At 37.4% G+C, this 20,012-nt stretch overlaps 1 protein-coding gene across 2 annotated transcripts in view; it reads right to left on the bottom strand.

The window, feature by feature from the left end:
* The window catches only part of KIAA0825 (KIAA0825 ortholog), a 252,866-nt gene that overhangs the window by 172,688 nt on the left and 60,166 nt on the right, over positions 1-20,012 (bottom strand). For both annotated transcript variants that reach the window (XM_055699905.1, XM_055699904.1), the window contains one exon: positions 6,953-7,123. In XM_055699905.1, coding sequence (XP_055555880.1) covers positions 6,953-7,123 — 171 coding nt within the window. The remainder of the gene's footprint in view (positions 1-6,952; positions 7,124-20,012) is intronic.

Here is a 20,012-nt window from a genome sequence, read left to right as displayed (position 1 = left end):
TAAAAAGAAACCCTAAATGACTGGGTATTTTCCCTTTTCTCTATTCTGTGCTTTTAACCTCAAATTTCCCTCATTTCTCCTTTTTTGTAGATAAAACATCTGATTCTAACTATAAGCACAACTGAGTATCTATATATTCACATCCTCTTGCTGTCACTACTTAGATCAGCTATTGTAATTTTTTATATCAAGACTTTAAAGAAAATCTTTAACATTTAAACTAAAATCCTTCTGTATTTGTGTAATTGCTGCCTTACCTGTTAAGAACTCATATGTGAGATAAACAGGTATCGAGCTGATGGTAGATTTCTGCCTCCAGGACCAGAGGCAAAAGAGCCACATGATGATTCCGCCAGCATCAGCCATTTTAAATGTTCCTCCATTTTTAAATTAACAGGTTCTACTAGATCTCCCCACTTCCTTTTCTAACTAACTGCCAGGGCACTCTTGCCCTATATCTATGCGCATGCAGGCTCACACATATATAAAACCTTTTCTGGTCTTCCCAAAGAAGCCTTAGGGTCAAGTCTCCTATCTTTTACCGAGTTCCTTTGGTTTTGCAAGTTTTTACTCTTCCCAAATTCCATGTAGGTAAAATTGGCCTCAATCTTCTCCAGTTTAACCTCCAGCTAGCAAGGGCTCCCTTTACACTCTTCATTGATCATTGCACGCTGGACACAGCCCCTGCAAAGCCTCTGCACTTCAAATGACACCACAGCCTTCCTCTCAAACATTACTTCCACGGAGACACATACCAGACTGCCCTCCCCCTGTCCTGCTACTTCTTCATGGGTCTTCTGACAGTCTTGCCCTAATCAGCAAACTCCCATGGGAAATAACAAGTGCAGCTTTATTAGGAGACTGGTACAGCTGCTGTAGTGAAGCTACTCAGCCCAAATTAGTTTGCCATTGCAGACAGGAAGGCAGACAATGGGATGGAGGAAGCATCACTACCAAGACAGACATAGTTTGCTGCACTAATTCTTTGATTCCTCTCTTCTCCCAAACTCCAAACCTCAGATTCCATTTGCACAAACAGAAATGTATGCGATCCTTCTTATATGGCTGCTTAGAGGAGAGAATTTCCAGAAAGGGTGCAGAAAGCAGCAAATGTCATGACAGGAGAAGATGGAGAATGAAGGAAAAGTCTGTTTTTCATACTTGCTCCCCTTTCCAGAGTACATTCTACCCCTGCAACCTTCTTTGTTATTAAGGAAGACTGGATTAATCACAAGTCCTTGCTGTATGTTCCACAAACTTGATAAACTGCTCATATTTTGTGTACTTCCTTCAGTTTACCAGCCAGGCAGCTTGAATCATTGCCAGTAAATATTCAAAACCAAATTAAATCAAGTGCTTCACTTATAATCAAAACTCTTCAGCCAACCCTCCTTATGTGTATTAAAATTTCTCTGGGATTATTCTGTTTAAAGCTAATCTTTTTGCCTATATCCCCTTTGTCTTCACTGTAATTTATTCTTTCTCCAATTCAGTATTTTTCTGGTTTTGTAATAATGATGACAATGAGACCTCTTGTATTGTTAACATAATTATTTTTCTTCCTTATAAGAAGTTCTATTAAATTATTTTTTCTACAGAATTCCACACCTTTCCTGTTCTTTTCATAGTATTTAGGGTCATAAGAACAGTCATTGTGACATCATCTTGCGTGCAGCACAGTATAGCAAAGCATCAAGGAAATGTTTTGTATGACAGCTCACTAACTGTGAATAAGGTAACAGCACAATCAAAGCTGCTTACTAGTTGGATTCAGCCAGCTCAGCCAGAACTTTTATTGAAACTCTACTGGAAATATTATGTCTTGCAGAAATGGGAAATAACACTCCACCACAAATATAAATAAGCAGAAGAAACAAAAATATTTGATTATCTGTAGATTAAAACCCCTTCTGCTTTCTTTCTTCAATAATGGACTTTTTATTTGTTGTACTATACTGAGCAAACTGCATAACACACATACAGAAAACATACATCCGAAATCAAACTCTCTCCTAGTGTAAATTCCATCTTCAGTTTGGATTGATCTCTTCAACCTACATATTTCTTAAAGAAGCTACCTGAACATTTTTCTTTGAGACCAAAGCAAAAATCACACCTTCCTTTCTTGATTTGTTACAACTTCAAAAGTCCATTAAGAAGATGCACCTCATAAATTTGACTTCATGTTCCTTTCATTACACTTTCCAAAAATGGATATAGAGTAAAGGATTTCTTCTTATGCTGTGAAGGAAAGACCTTTGCAAATCTTCCCAGTCCTCTGAGACAAAGCTTGTAAACCTAAGGGCGTGACAACTTTGCCCACAGTGTTTTCAAAGAGCTCCACTCGAAAAAGCTTTTCTTGGTACTCATTATCTGATCTGTCCGAAGTTCACCTTTCTCACTGGAATGGGGGAAAAAAAAAAAAAAAGTGAGAGACAGATGAAAGTACGTTAGAAGTTTTTGATTTTTTTAAAGTCTCAACAAGAGGCTTCTGAAAAGCCAGAGGGAAGAGAAATCTACCTTAAAGATGGGAAGAGAATGCAATTTGGCAGAATCCTAAACCAAAAACTCTTACTTAACCCCTGACTGCAGCTGAATGTTCCAGATTCCTTCAAAGAGAGTAACTCCTGTGATGCTGCATGTACTAGGTATGTCAGAACATTTCAGGAATTTCAACTGAATGTAAATAGTGAAGTAGACGATCTCATCACAGTAGGCATGACAAGATAGGGTCTTGTTTAACCCTGCAGAAGAAAGGGTTAAACAACTGGTCAAGAAAAAACAGAATGTGGTTACTTCTTCAATTTTCTGAAACCTATTGCTTGTAGTGGAACAAAGTGGGGTTATGCAACACTGAGAATAAGTGTTCTGTAAATGTTTGAAGAAATATGGATATCTTTCTTCAGAAAGGTAGAGTAGCAGTCTTGTCCAGATGCCACACTAAAGTTCAGAGATGCAATGAAATCACGTCATCATTTATTTGTTGGAAAACTTCTTCATTATTTTCTCCTTTTATTTAAGAGAAAACTTGAACACTACACTGGCACTAGATAAAATGTGTATTTATACCACATTTATTTTTTTTTTAGATTGTGCTTAGGTAATGCTAATGTAACTCGCAATGAAGCACAAAACTTGGCATGTACATACTGCTCACTAAGGAATACATGCTAAGTTAGGTCTGGTAAGGGAAAGCCAAAAAATAAAACCAGGAAGAACTGGATGGAGAATAGTGAAAAGAAGTTAGAGTGGAAAATGCAATTCATAGAAATTTTTTTCAATCTGTGCAAAACAACTCAGGAAAATGATGATCCTGATTATATTCCAGAAGATGCTGGATACAGAACTCTCAAACTGAACCCGGAGAACTATCCGTATCACCTAAAAAAACTCTCTACATCCATCTCCCTACAGAGTTCACTCTGGTTCACTGTTTCCTTTGGTGCTATTGTCTGCCATGGGGTTACCATCAGAGAACACTGGTAGGCAGTACTTCCCTCTAACATCTATTTTCAACCGCCTAAATTGGTCTTCATAGGATTCCATTGTGCACACTGCAAAGAAACTTGTCTTGTTGCCAGCTAGAACTGTGAACTACATGTCTTTCTTTTCTTCACTGTTCTTTTTTTGGTTCACAAGCAACCTCCTACCAAAAGCAGAATCCGCAGAAGAGACTACATCCAAGCAATAATGCAATGAAAAAGTATGAAGAGAAGCCCAGGTGGCCACCTTGCAAATTTCCAATGTGGAAGCCTTCGACCTCTCCGCCCAAGAAGCAGCTATAGTCCTAGTGTAATGAGCTTTACAAACCCTGGGAGCCTCTTTACCCTTAACTACATACGCCTCCCTAATACAATCCCTTAACCATCTAGCTAAGGAACTCTTAGAAGCCGTTTGACCCCTCTTAAGACCCCCTAAGAGTACAAACAATCTGTCAGAAGATATGAAATCTTTGATTCTTCTGTGATAAACCCTAAGTGTTCTTCTTACATCCAATTTATGCAGCCATTGCTCTTTGTCATCGCTGGGTTTAGGGAAAAATGAGGGCCAAGAAACCGTCTGGTTTAGATAAAACTCAGATGCCATCTTTGGGACAAAAAAAAAAAAAATTAAAAGAGGAACCATCCAAAGAACTACTTTGTTTCTGATGGAACTTTACACATGTTCTATATATCAAGATCGAAGTACTAGGGAATATGCTGAACAAAAATCAACTCAAACTGCCATTGAAACAGCTATACACATAAACGCAACACTTGACACAAGCACATGAAAAAACATTATTTTTGTTGCATCTCTGCATGACTTACATAGATAAAAAGGCTCCCGTGAATACTAAAAGCAACCAAAAAGAAAAGGAAGCAAGTGCAAGGTTCCAGTCTATGTGATGCCTAGGGAAACTTTCACTCACTTGGGTATTAGCCTACCTTTTATGAATTGGCCAGCTTCCCTTAATTTGTCACAGTACTACTCTCACAGCACTGATACTTGGGATATGCCTACACTGCAGTGACAGTTTGGGTACACCCAACCTAGCTTTAAACCAGTGAGAGAGAGTACAGGTAACTGTCTAGCAACAGCAGCACATGGTTCAGTCCGGGCTAATTTGCTCTGCTGCTTAGGTTGGTTCCGCAGCCTGCACTGCATTGTAAACCTGCTACTGGTACCCTAGTTAATTTAAAGCTGCTTTGGACAGATCTGCACTCTAGATTCTGTTAAATTAAACAAGATTTCTAGGAAGAAGGTTTCTAAATAAGTACAGAGGAGAGCCGTTAAATTTTCCAGTCACATATTATAATGCATTTTGATGAAAATAAAGCAAGGATTCTAATCAATCCTTCTTATGAAAACTTAGTCTTCATCAGTGAAAAAAATAAGATTATCAGCTCAATAAAGGACATTAACAGAGAAAATCTTAAATCCCTTTTGATAATTAACAGAACCTGGAACTACTGGGAACATTGCTCACATTCTCCCATATCAAATCATCTTTCACTTCATCACTAGATTTGAGATTTCTGACAATATGAAGTGAAAGTAACAAAAATAACACAAATAAACCCTTCTTCTAGTCAGACTTTTTTTTTTTTTTTTAAATTTCTCTGGCCGTATCTCGTCTTCATATACTATCCAGAAACTGATATAACTGAGCAAAGTTTTGTAAGTATAACCACCTGATCAGAATAGCAACACTGAAAACAAAGGTATGTTTGAGGACTTCAATAACATCCACCTGTGAAAGTTTTACCTTCAACTATGTTTCAGTGTAAAAGCAATTTTATGTTTTCTTTAGAACAGGCCTTCTACCCAGAAGACTGACTCCTACAACAAGATATAGTAATACTTCCCATTCAAATTTAAGTAGAGGTACCATTGAAGAACTGACTTGCTTTAGACATGATTAGCTAGCTAAAAGAATATTCCTCGAAGAAGGCTTAACACACTTCTGAGAAACAGTTCTGAAAGTAATTAAGCTTGGAGAAATGCCTGTAGGATAAAGTGCTAAATACACTCCTGGAAAGCAAAATCTTTCTTCTTAGCATTGAAATCATTAAGTTATCTGAATTATTGGAGATCACATGTCTCAGAGTATAGTTAGTTAAAACATGTCAAAGAAATTTCCCATTCAAGAGTTCTTCAATTTTTTACATTTTATCACAGAATATACAAATAAAAAGAATGCTTAAAATTACCCTTAATGAATGTATGCCCTATCCTCCACACTACCCCTATAGGAAGTTTACTGCAACACCTCTATGTAGTATCAATGCCACAAAACATAAAACATAGTGTATAATAGGTTAACATTTCTTGAGAATTAGTAGAACTGAGAGACTGAAGGAATACATTGAAACCAATAGCAAAAATGGAACTTGAATGCAAATTTTATTTGAGCTTTGATGTATATTCTAAAAATACATAGGTTAACCTGTATTTCTTTATTTCAGTGTCAGTATTTCAGATGAAGAATCCACCAACAAAATGTGTGCCTTACAAATTTTATTTAATCTTTTAATTATTATTATTTTTTATCAATTTAGCATTCTGAGACTACATTCCCAAAACACCTTTCTTCTCAGCCTGCAGCTTGACTACAGAGATACCAAGTATTTGACTCCACCTATCCCCTCTCCCTGAGCAGCCTGGCCTCATTTCTGGTCTGATCGTTTCCTGCAATACAATCAAAGCTCTTGAAATCACTTGCTCTCTGGTGACCTGGAGTCTCTCTACTGGCAGAAGTAGCAGAGCAGAAGAACATTTATGAACATACTGTGACCTGGAAGGTATTATTCACCTGAATTTTCAGGACTTTGTGTTCTTGTCATATGACATGAATGCAATTAAATGAAAAAGTAAGTGAGCTTGGAATCTAAAGCAAATGCAGACCTGAGGCTTGATTGTGATGCAGTTTATTATGTAGAGCCTACTTCTACAAAATACTCACTGAAGCCAGTGGGATAAGCACAATAGTAAAGACAGTACATATTAGTGAGAGCTGTATGTTAAAGCAGGGCAATGTACTAAAACATTTAGTTGCATATGTATGTTCAAGTCAGTGTTCTCCCTCGAAAAAGGCAGCTTTCAAGGCCAAGTTCAGAAACAGTCACAGTTTCAAGGAATTTAGGCTCCATGCGTTGTTTTGTCCTACACAAAACACAGGATTTTATAGATAATTCAATATCAGAAATTATGTTACAGTGTTTGATAGTTTTTCATTATAATTCTCTAACAGTAGCTACCATACATCACAACTTTACACAACACTATCAGTTCTTTTCCACAGGTCATTGTGCTCAAATGTAAATCTGCATATTTCAAAAAGTTTTTCAGTGGATATGGCAATACACTTGTTTACAAAAGATGATGACATAATGTACGTAATGTTGAAAACCATTTAAAATTATCCTTTTGCATAAAGTAGAATCAATAAATAAGGAAAAGCTTTCATTACCTTGAACATTCTTACTCCTCTCCATAAATGAAGGCACCAATAGAATTTCCACAGAGAGCTCTTCAATTTTTTCTTCCATTAATAAAAAGAGTTTGATAAGTTGAGAAAGACATTTGAGTTGATACAATGTTAAGCAGAAGTTCCTTCCTTTTTTGTGGTATTCTTGGGAGGCTGTTTAAGTAAAATCATAAAATACTTTTTACTATACCTTAAAAAAATTATCCTGCAAAACTGATTATGTAAGAAAGTAAAATACATCACGTAGTTTCATTTTTGCTACAGCATAATATATCTTTTTCTCATTACAAAATACAGTTACATTAGTTCTTCCTAAGTCTTTGGCATTTCTCAACTATCTGGGAAGTTGCAACTGAATTCCATGTTTTGTTATTCATTAACTAGGATTTTCTCCAAGCAACAGATCTACTCAGAAACCTTCTCACCTGTGTTTTACAGAAAAACCACTGCATTGCAAAAACTCATTGAACAAAAGGAAAAAAACACGTCATTACTGTATTTTAATGGTTTGGGACATCACATCACTACACTGTCACTCTGCAAGTCACCTTGTCTGTTTAACAATCTGCTAGCACAATACAGTTGATGAATATGACATTTGAGTGAAAAGAAACATCAATCTAACACTCCACAACTTTAAATATGTGAGGTTTGAAAACAAGCGAGACTGTCAGTGAACAAATATCAGCAAGTATTATACCTATAAGCATTTGGTATTTAAAAGAAGAAACTGAACATTCTATTTTGAAAGGTTAACACTTGTAATCATAACATATAATCATGTCACATCAACGAGGGAACTCTGATTTGAGCACAGTCAAGACTATAAAAGACTGTGAGCTGCTTCCAATTCACTATTACCAAAACCACATGGTTTTAAGTATTTTAATTTTATAACTTCTTTAAATGTAACAAATTTGCACTTCTATGCAAATTGCAGTGAGTTGATACCATGTTCCTATGCAGTTCTGTTGCAGATGTAACATCAGCAGAACAGTTTATGTAGAAAGTGTCAGAGTGAGAGCCAGAGTAGTTTGAAAGGGAAGCTCTAAAAGACGAAAACAAATAGAAATTGATTGAAATGTACTTTTATGTGTCAAATCTCTCTTACCTTTGCAATTTTGAAGTACTCAGTACCTCCCTTTTTCCTCAAAGTTCCTAGATATTTTTTTTAGGCATTCACAAATCACTTTTAAATAGACATAGATCTAAGTAGCAGAGCTGAGCTCTGAATACAAATTCCCTAATTTGCTATTCCAGTTTTGCAGCCTTAGAGATTGAACTGTGAGTTTTGCATCCACATCTGAATTTTCTCAAAGTTCCAAACAGATGTATTCATGCCAGTCCCTTGAATTTCTAAGAATGGCAAAAGAAAGTGTTATGCATAATTGCCTCTGTTAGTGACTTTCCTCTCTGAATAACAAGTAAATAATATCTGTATCACTGGGTTTCCAATGTTAAGTCTTAAACTTCAAAAAAAAAAGAGACATTCTGCTATTCAGGGAATTTTTCTCCTTTCCTGAAAACTAAAAAACATAAACTTGAGTTTAACTGACATGAAATGACTGCCCGAGTCTGCAGCAAGCCAGAAATGACAGATCCAAGATGTAAGAAGCAAAAATGACATCACAAAAATCGATGGAATGTTAGCTGTCTCCTATAATGTGAAACTCTACCCCCTCTCTTGAGGAACAAAGAAAGCTTACAATTATTTGATTGCCCCAAGCAATACTGTCCTCATTAGATCAAAAGGAAGTGGACATAGAAGCCAAAGGTATACCACAGTAATATTACTTTTAGAACACATTACCAAACTCAGAAAACAGTCAAAATTTACATTTTTACTTTCAGTGACCATTCAAAATATATTTCAGCTGGAAGCTAAAGATATTAAGTTCAAAGATCCCTCTTTATTCATGTCATTAAGAAGTTGAGAGAACACTTTAATATATGACAAAGCATATCACACTATATGCAAATGAACACTTACATAATCATCAGAGCAAAGGCTTACTGGTTAATACTACATATGTTCTACAAATGTCTAGAAAAGCCCTTCAGAATTTTAGGTTGTAAAGTATACACAAATTTCTAGATGCTTGAAGGTAGTGGAAAATACTGGGTTAATTTCATGGCTGACATAAAACTCTGATATAAAATTAAGGAAAAAAATGGAGGCAAGCATACAGTAAGTTCTGTCTTTGATTAAAAAGCACAAACATATGCACCATGACAAGCAGTCAACCCTCAGACAAAAGGAAGGAGGTAAAAGAACAGTGGTTTAATTGCACTTATCAAAGCCTGAAGAATGAAGTTGAAACCCCTTGAATCAGTCATATTTGGAACTCATCAGAAACATACAGACATTTAGAACATGTGATGTGACCAGGTGACGGTCAATATAAAGGCATTAGAAAACAGGAAGGGAAGATGAGACCACCATGTAATTTCCTCCTAGAGTGGCAGACACTAGGGGAAGAAGGCTAAACAATCGTCTTTCACTACAGCTGTAAGGCACAGAACCCTTAAGATAGGATGCATTGCACAATCCAGATCCTAAGACTTCTCTGGAAGGAGAAAACCAAGCAAGCAAGCAAGCAAGCAACCACCTCTATAGGATTTATAGAAAGTTCCATATACTATGGGTTACACATTCTTAAATTTTCTTTTGTCCTTTGTTAGGCTTTGTTGTGGTAAAGAAAATGTAACGTGATTAAATTTGACATGAAAATATACAAAAGATCCAGATATGACAAAAATTCATGCATCATTTACACAAGCTTTTTCTTACAACACTGTGGATGGGTAAAGCCATACTCTCGTATCAGCACAAATCATGGTGGTGTATCACTGAACCTGGCTATCAACCAAAATTGATGGTAATAATGCAACAGGTATTTGAAACAAGTGCTGGTCTGGTAACACCTCTCAACTGCTGACCCACACAGCTTACATAAAGTTGTGTATCATTCTGCACAGCTCACAATTTTTTGAGGCTCTTGGCTCAGGGCAGTCACCTTTAAACTACTCAGCTGAGCTACCCAGAACTATCACCGCAAGGCACTGTTACATCTCATTTTACTCATCCAATAACCACAGGTTTTACTAAAGAGTGCAGTCTCTACAGCTGCAGAAGCACGCCAGGAACACAGACACAGACTAGTTTTTACATAAGACTGGTGCTATTTCTTGTGGGCTTGGATAACAAAAGCATGTTATTGGACAGTCCAACTTTTGGAAGAAGTTAGCTTGAACTGCACATGTGCTTAGTTCATCCACAGCAGTTTGGAAGAACTGGACAGGGGGAACCACCAGAAGTGAATTTCCTTTCACATATGGTTATTTCTATATTCACAGCTTTATTGTCTCTCAGAAATGACAACTCATTTATTCAGTCCCTGATGACCAAATGGTATGCACACATCTGAGTATCCAAAGCTTGATTGAGAGATATCATATATATCCCACAGTTAAGTTTCAAAATACTGATGGCAGCATTCAGCTTTGAAGACCACTGACCAGGCTGCTTGAATAAGCACATCACTGTCCATTTTTCAGCAGAGGGATATGAAAAGGCATTTCTCCTCAGACATTGATCTGACTGGACAACCACAGGACAGAAACATTTCAAAGCTGTGTAACAGCAAACAGTTTAGCAGCCAATGTGGTGACCTACAGAAAATGTGGAAACACGTTTGCAAGTCCTGTAGAGTCCATGAAGAGTACAGGCCTCTAAGTGAACAGATGTGAAACAGACATGATGACTGCTCCTGCCCATGGCAGGCAGGTTGGAAATAGATGATCTTTAAAGCCCCATCCAACCCAAACCATTCTGTGATTCTACAATTCACTGTGATACATGTTCCACCAAATCTTAGTGTCACGAACCTGTCTGGAGGAAAATCTGTCTACTCACAGGGTAGTGTATGATTGCTCTGAAGAAGTTACTGAATGGATCATGACTTACGATACTAGGCCAGAGAACTAACATAACTCATTTACACAGGTGACAGCAAGAGAGACACTCCTCCGTGATGAAATGGTCTAAAGGTGCTGCCAGCACCCTACCCAATCCACAGAGGACCATGCACAGGATTACTGGAAGCATGTGAAGCTGATCTCAGCTAGCCACAAGTCAGAGGTAGCAATGGCATTCCAGCCTCACTGCAGAACAGAAGGAAGCATGCAGCAAGTTACATGATGCAAACAACTTCTTTCCTGAGCCGCTTGCAGTTTGCGACTATCATACTTCTAAACCTGATCTTTTCTGCACGTCCGAGTTCCATTCATGTAGTCCCTGTACGAGGAAACAGCTGCAGCAGAATCTTTAGCTCCCGGCATACATCAACAGGACCTCCGTAGTGTGTCCCAAAAATATGACATGTTGACCCCTGTTAAAGCACCACCTTTTGAGACAAATTTCTGAGAAGGTACAGAAAAGACTGGCACAGAGGCTACAGAGAGCCAAAGTGGATCATACAGCCATTGTCAATGTCCTAATGAGCCAATGCTGCACATACTGCTCTAAAGAGAGGTGAGGTCAGAAGCTAAACAGACATAGAGGAGTAAGAAAAGGTTCTGAGCTCCTGAACATACCCTCAGGCTTCTTTCTGTGTAGCAGAATCACGAAAACACTACTGTACAAAACCATTGCCTATACTGACGATTTCTGAACTGCTATGCAGGCCAGAACTGCCACCAGAAAAATCCTAAGCCAGTATGATGAGCTATCTTTAGGCACAACAAAAAAGATCCCAACCAAGCACAGTGTCAGGGATCACCAAAGGGTGGCTGCTCCCTGAGGGGCAGAGAGCAAAGCACAATGATATGGCCATCCCCACAGTCCCTAAGTAAGGCAAGCAAGGCAGACCCAGAGGTGATAGTCAGATTTCAACCAAGAGTCCAGATCATCAGCTAAGTTCATGGTGATCATGTAAATCTTAGGTCAAGCCAGGAAGATGATTCACAGCTTGGGAGTCAGGATCAGGTCTGGTGAAGGTAACCATGAGTCAGGCACTGTTCCGTGATCATTAGGTAGGACCAAGGTGATAAGGCAGGTGCAAACTCAAACTAGAATGTCTGAATCAATGGGGTCCACAGCCAGTCAATGGCATGGCTCTGGTGGAGATAGACATTAGGACACCTGGGATATAGCTCAGGCAGGGACCGAAGACCCAGGCCTCAGCTGAGAGGTCTCTTGGGTCAGCCACATGGAGGACCCAGAAGAGGCTGGTCAGGGCCCTTAAGGTCCATTAGTGCACCCAGGGTTTTGCTGCACAGCCCTTAAGGACCTTCAGTTTTCAGAAGCTGTCCTTCTGTCCTGCTTCACCAAGGACCCACATAACTCTTTTACTAAAAGAAAAGAAGAGAAAGTACTTCAGGCCTCTTCTATCTAGACTGGTCCTTTCTGGGGGGCCTAGAGGGGAGAAGAGGTGGAAAAGACAAAAAATTTACTTGAATTAACTTGAACCTGCACGGCATTTATTTGTAGCAAGTAGATAAATCTGGATGGTTCATTACACAAAACTGGAAGGAAGCAAAGGAAAAAGCTCAAAACTCATCATTTTAGCATCTCTACATTTAGAAAATCTATACTCCTGCTCTCCTGTCACACAGAGGCAAAGGGGGCATGAAGAGTACTTCATGTCCTCCGGCATGCTGATTTACCACCCCAGCCATCAAATGACACGCAGTAGTAGTCTGCCATCCCAAACAAGGTGATTCTCCAAGAGCTTTGCTTATAGAAAAAGAAGCCCCAGGTAAAATTAATATGGAATATCTATCAAATTGTGCAAGGTTTGCCACGCTATGCTGGTACCAAGGCAGCCAATGCAGTCATACAGCATCAGAGAACTGGGAGTACTTATTTTCAAGTTTGGCCTTTCACTTTAGCAGAATGGACTTGAAGCTGAAGAAATTTTCCTAAGATCTGAAAGACATGCTACCCTGTTTGAAAAATGAAGCAGTTCATCTTACCAGAGAACATCTGGCTGGTTCTATCTGGACAAAAGTGTACTAATTAGTCTTCAGGAGGTAGGAATGAGCACTCTGACCTAGCTGATCAACAAACCCACTAAACTAGGGGTTAGAGACAGACTACGTTGGATCTCAGGTTTCTCTTCAGATCTCATCCATGCCTCATGGCATAAAACACATAATCCTTTCCAGAGCAGAAGGAAAGCCTCAAATGCTGGCAAATCTAAGGATAAAATATGCCCATTGTAAATATTAAATAGTATTATATACCTGAAAAGAGGCCCTGAGAGAAGGCATCAATGCCACAAATATAAGCATTAAAATCTATTGATGAAGGGGGTGCGGTGGAAACCTGGTAGTAAAAAGTGTAAAAATACACAAAACAAGCAGAACACTCCAGGTCCCACATCCTCCAACTAAAGACAATGTTATGACAAACATACATCAATCATAAACCACAGATCGAGTTGGATCTACTTTTTTATACAGCCTTTCAAAACAATCTAGGCTTCTGTTCCATCCTTGTCTATTATGCAAACTAAATACTAATTTAGTTCTCAAAATCCTCACAAAGGTGTTTTAACATCTTAACATAAAGAACATGGGTCTTGCATTAACATGCAATTGATCCCGGCTCTTAGGTAAATTCAAGCCAAAACAGTTCTACCATCCATATGGAATAACTCTTCAGTTGCACTTTCAAACGCTCAAAACTCAAATGAGCTTAGTCAGCTACTATGCAACTTAGAACACAAGATCCACCATAACCTAGGTTACGGGTCTACTTCACCTATGCTGACTTGCTGAATCTCTCAAAACCTGAAATTCTTGCAATGGTCACCCCACAATTTCTGGCTTTTCTCCCTCCTTCCTCACACTGGAACATTCTCCTGCAATTGGAAGAGCTATACAGAAAAGATTATGAAAGAACCTACATAGAAAGAGCATAGATAACACCCAGAATCAAATTTCTGCTGAAACATCAGTAACATACCAAGGGTTTTGCTGTTTCATTGCATAAATTGTGAGTGACATTTGGTTAACAGTAAATATTTAGGTTCAGGTGCTGATAATTTGAAATGAGCATGTAGTGCAAACACACCTTTACAAAATGTAAGCACTCATCATGATTTTCAACAATCAGGCTTAATGATACAGTTACAAAATGATCAACTAGAAAACAGCAAAAATGGCATTTGTTTTCTGCAGATGAAGTTACACATGCACACTAAATTCAAACAACTATTTACTTAGACTTTTGATAGCATTCTAAGGCTTCAGAACTTCTAAACGGCAGATGAGCATGCTGCCTTAAATTATTTTTATTATTATATCTTAGGCTTGAAATGTTAGATTGAAAACAATTTATCTTAACTAGCTGGCAAAACACTCCTTTTACCAACAAACAATAAAAACGCATGACAACACTTTTCTTGAAGTATGAAAAACACAACACTCCAAATAAGTAAATGGTAACTTTACTGAAGTTTTTAATATAAAATTCTGAGACTAGAGAGTAATTAAAGACGGTTTTCACTTAAACTTATAAAAACTTATAAAAAATATTAATGCAGAATACATCTAATTTGAAAAATTACAAGCACCTCAAACAGGGGTGCTAAGAACTGAGTGTCTATATCATAAACATAAGAACATAAAATTGTAAGAGTAGCTATATTGCGTTCAACTACGGCCTTTTATCCCAGTATCCTGGGCTTGGACTGTGACTGAAATAAGATTAAATAAAAATGTAACAAGGAAACCATATACACGATGTTTTTCTCAAAGTGTACCTAGTTCTTGACCACTTGCAGCTGGGCAGCTTCCACATATGTGACATGCATTAATAACCTGTAGTGGGTTTCTATTTCACCAACTTATCCAGTTACCCTTTCACCCCACCTGAATTTTCATCATCCATAACATTTTGTGGAAAAAAGCTCCACACTTTACTTACACACTGGGTTAACCCGTGTATCATTTTGTTTGCTTGAATATTTCACCTTCTGGCTTTGTCTGACGCCAACTAGTTTTAAGAAGCAGTCAGCTACTGATGCCTCTTCATTTTTATAATGCCTCCCCTCATTTTATAGACATCTATTGTATTCTGCCATCTTAATTTTGTTTTCAAACTGAAGAGTTGTGGCTTGCTTATATCTCCTTATATGGAAACTGTTCTACATTTTTTTATCACCTTGTTGCCCTTCTTTTAAGTCTTTTCTGCTTTTTCTTCTATATACAACTGAATTATATGCATATATAGGATATAGTTTAGCGAAATAGTATCAATACTGTAAAAAGAGACACATAGGGGTTACTAGTGAAATCAGGGACAAGTTTGCAATACTTACAGTTAAATTAATATCCCATCTTCTAATGACACAAATACATTGTAGAGCTATTTCTATTCAAAATTCATTGTAACAAAAAAATCAGCATGTCATTCAAACGTCAAGGTTAAATTCAGTGTTGATGCAGTATGTCTTGAACACTGAATCTCAGTCTTCTCTTATGCATTTGTATACAAAGCTATTTTCTGCAAAATAACGTGACCACTTGGGAACTCTTAGGAACAAAAAAAAGGCGGTATTAGAGAATTTCACTTTACCAGTGATGAACCTGAGAAGTGCCCATATGAATTCTAAGCCAGCTAGTAAGTTAATTAAAGCATTTTTCAAGCAACATAGAGCAAAAGACACACGTTCAATAAAGCACTTGATGATAGCACCTGAGCTTCTCCTAAATACTTAAATTCAGTAGCAATGTACCTGCCTTTATCTTACTGCTTAAAAAGATTTGCCTTCATCTCTAAAAATGAAGCAGCATGAGAAATAAGGCTGTGCTAGATATCAATGACCTGTGTATACCCGCTAACTTGTGGTTTTATAGCAAGTTTCAGCCGTGGTACTTTCCTCAAAGCTGTAGCTCTTGAAACCATTAAATACAGTGTTTCCAATTTCCTTGGTTATAGCCTGGAAGGATTTAAAATCTCAGAAGGCATAAGAAAATATGTATATGAATGAATCCCACAACTTTTAACATAATTTTTGTGAATTCTTTTTAAAAAAAATTGAGAGTGACATCTTACATTTTTTTAATAGTTTGGCATTCACCACGTCTCAAAAAATCGAATGGCTAATTCTGATCACTTCAACCCACCCAGGGATGTGACACAGTAAAGTGTGGTGCAGAAATCCCTGCATCATAGGTGAGCTGGCTGTGGATGTTCAAGAATAGCTACATTACGACAGTGTTGCTCTCAGATTAATTAGCCTCACTACTCATTGTACAGAGCCACATGGCTAAACTGCTTCTGAGACTCATGATGGAATCCTTGGAAAGCAACCTGATGACTGTCGTCTTCAGTGATTACAGTGGGGATTTCTCCCTCAGCAGGAACCAAGGGTTTAAAACCCTTTTAATCAATTTTACTATAAAATACCTTCCCAATACATTAAATATCATTCCCTTGCCCCTATTTATAAGGCTTAATTTCATATAGGAGAGATCTACAATATCATTTTACAAGGGACACAAGAAAGTGATGTCAGGGATTTCATCCAATAAAGCTATATGAGGAAGAAAATCAGAAAAGTGTAATATTAAACTTAAAATCAAACTACAACCTGCATACGAACAATAAAACCTTTTCATAAATGGAACTAACATTTTGTTAAAATCTGAAAAGAAATAGCCTAATAAAGCAACAGAAACTCAGCTGCTGATAGTCACTGTGTGTAGGGATATTTGAAGGTATAAATTTTCAAAGCAGTGCACAGGGAGTTACATACATAAATTCCATTAACAATAATGTGTTCCTCAGCTCTCAGCAATATTAACTTTTAAGTGATGCTATAACTATTATAACAATCTTGCATTTATGACAGCGTTCATCTGCACACTATCTCCTAAACAGTGCTTGTATATAAACTATATTATTCTTTCACTTGTATTTAGTAATGATATATTCAATTTTTATGGACATCTGCTCACAGTTTTCTCAAACTGCATGTTGGTGTATGTTTTTTAATGTAACTGCTAGGTTTAAATAATTAGTATCACTGGATATAATCACTAATTTCCTCATACTGTAAGAGGCAACTAAGTATTTCTGCATAGCAGATGTAATACACAATATTACACAGAACTAAATTATTACAAACAGTGCCAGCAGTTTTCTATACACAGTACTTAAGATAATTATAAAAAATCATCTTCATTACTGCATGCTAGCATTTTTTTAAGAGTTTAATTTGGATAGGTTACAAGATACATTCAAATCACACAGATACAATTACTGCAAACCCAAGAAGCTATAAAACGTTCCCAACCAAATCCCTTTAACCCTGTTAATGTCTGTTTCTTGTTAATCTAAGGCAAACACTGTTTGTAGCATGCATTTGTTATGGAATATGAAAAAAAAGAAAGGAAATCCCTTAACAGTTGTTATTGATTCCAGCATTTACTGACTGAAAGTTAAGTGCTGTTTACAAAACAGAACAGATGCAGATGCTGACAAAAAGGTAAACAATTGTTGCATGGCTTACTGCCAGATTCTAAGCCAATATATTAAACTCCAAGTGAAGCACATTTCCCCTATAGATTGCACTTATTGCCACTTCATTTCCTATGTGCTCTGTCTCTCTATTGCTGTGCCCGGCTCTAAGCTATTTTCAGTTCTTTGGTGACCCCTGAGGCCTAGTGCTACCTCACATAGCCATTAGTGAAGGGAATTGCATGTGTCTGACATGGCCTGAAACCAATTATTTTATATTTTCTTCAGAATGATGCCCAACTCTGTTGGGAATGAGCAATCATGAAATAATTTACCTCCTGATTTAATTTTTTCCTCCACAAATTAGTTGTAGCCTGAGCTAGCTATACACAGCTGCCTGTGACATATCTCTGTCTTATCAAGATTCTACTTGAAATGATGAAAAAGCGAAGGGGGGGAGGAGAGTTGAATAGAATAGGTTGAGGAATCCTGCTTTAAAAAGGCGTTGACAAGTTTATCAGATATACTGATCACATGTGCTCTCTGCTGATTGAAACTGACAGACCCATAAAGAACTATCAGTGCAGCAGAGGAAACCACATGGACGCAAACTGTTATCCCAGTGTTTAAGGTTTTTTAAACACCTGTCTTGCTCTGCAGCTCACTGTTAGTTCCAGTGAAACCCAGGAGTGCCAGGAGAATCTGATAAAGCAGCTTATGCAGACAGACTACATGTTGGCTTATTTTTGTCCCTTTTTTTAAAAAAATTGGTCACAGATCTAAAGATAGCAAATTTTTTTTTAATTACACATCACCATTAACTTGTGGCTTTGGGAAGTGCTTATATACTATACATCCATACTGTGCACGTGTCAAAAAACCACAGTGAAGTAAGGGATCTCAACTTATGTATAAACATGGTAAGCATGTATAAATTTGCATATATTTAATCAAGAGAATGTGTCTGTCATAGAAAGAGATATGTCACTGCCAGCTATTAAACCACCCCAGTGAAGGATACGCTAACCTTCTGAAAGAGATTCGCTATATGCGAGATTTTAATCAAATCTGCTCCCTAATGTCTTCCCACTTCAATGAGATCAGTTTTCATCCCATTGTGAAGGTTGATTCCATATCAGGTTGCTAAATGTTTGCCTCCAAATGCCTAAGTTGTTTGTTAACACTGAGTGCATAGGCCTGTCAAAATTAAATCTTTACTTGAAATCATGTTCACCGACCAACTGATGAAAGGCTAGACCAGTGCTGGAAACACAGGCTGGAGAGCAGGAACATCTGATCATGTTCTGACACCAAACTCAATGTAGTAGTCTTGAGCAAATCATCTCACCAATCTAACGGCTTGACAGCACACAGCTACCTGACAACTCTGTTGAAGAAATTCCAGACACCCCTTCATGTGCTTTGAGGACCAAGTGCCCTCTAATAATGTTTAATAAAACTACTTTATACATAGATACCTATCTTAGCTTGCTCTTAAACCAGACTCAACTTGCTCCTTAATTTTCAAAAACACAAATCTGCTAAGAAATTACAGGATATTCTGATTATACACTGTGACTTCTGGTAGACAATGACATTTTAAAGAATTCAAATGTAAACAAATTAATCAGTCTCTGAATTAAAACTAATTAATGATGGGTCCATTTAAGGAATTTAGCAGCTGGTATCCAATCATTTTCTGATAATTATCATAATAATGAAAAAACATACATTCTTTAAATTCCCCTTTAATTAAAATGGTCATAAAAGTTGTAGATACACTGTATTTGCAGTTGTTTATAGCATTTGGGGGGAGGAGGGGTTAGGTGTTATTCTAGAAATGACCATTTGTTCTGAAGTAGTGACTATAAGCAGAGTCCTCCTCAGAAAACTGCAAGAATTACCCTATGACAAAATGCTATGCTTTGTAATATTTCTCAGTAGAACAGAAAGCATATTCTGGGCCTCGCCAATGGCAGAAACTGGTTCCACATAAATTTTTTTAATTTTCTTGCCTAAACTGTGGGCTGAGGGAGTCACTGCATTCCCTGAAGTCTTCACACACATGGCACAGAAAACACCAAAGCCCAGTGTTTGAAGGAAGTGTAAAAACTGAGGCAGCCTGTAGCAAACTGGAGATTGCACCTATTCTGAAACACAGGAGTCCTTGAAGAACTCCAAGTTGATTACCTTCTTCAGTCTTTGCTGAAAGAGAAATGAAGTACTGCCAGGTCTGTCAAACTTTCTCATGAATTCTAACTTCAATAGGACTTGCATCTTTCCCTGTAGACCATTTAAAACACTTGCATGATAAAAGAGAATTGTAATTTCTATTTGAAAACAGTAATCAATGTGTTCATTTTAATCTGATTTCAATTCCTTTAATGTCTGCAAACATAAAAATGTCTGCAAACATAAAAATGTCTGCTAGCTTTGTTTCTATCCTCTGCACTTACACACTTACAGTGGAATGGTTGGTGTCTCCACAGATCAGTTCATTACATCAGACCCATTCCATTAAAATTAGATTGTTAGGAACTTTCAACCAATCAGGAATTTCTATCAAGTGTT

The sequence above is a fragment of the Falco cherrug genome, chromosome Z (assembly GCF_023634085.1).
Source record: "Falco cherrug isolate bFalChe1 chromosome Z, bFalChe1.pri, whole genome shotgun sequence".
NCBI classification, from domain to species: domain Eukaryota; kingdom Metazoa; phylum Chordata; class Aves; order Falconiformes; family Falconidae; genus Falco; species Falco cherrug.
Note: the sequence above shows the minus strand (reverse complement) of the source record. Positions and strands in the feature narration are given on the sequence as shown.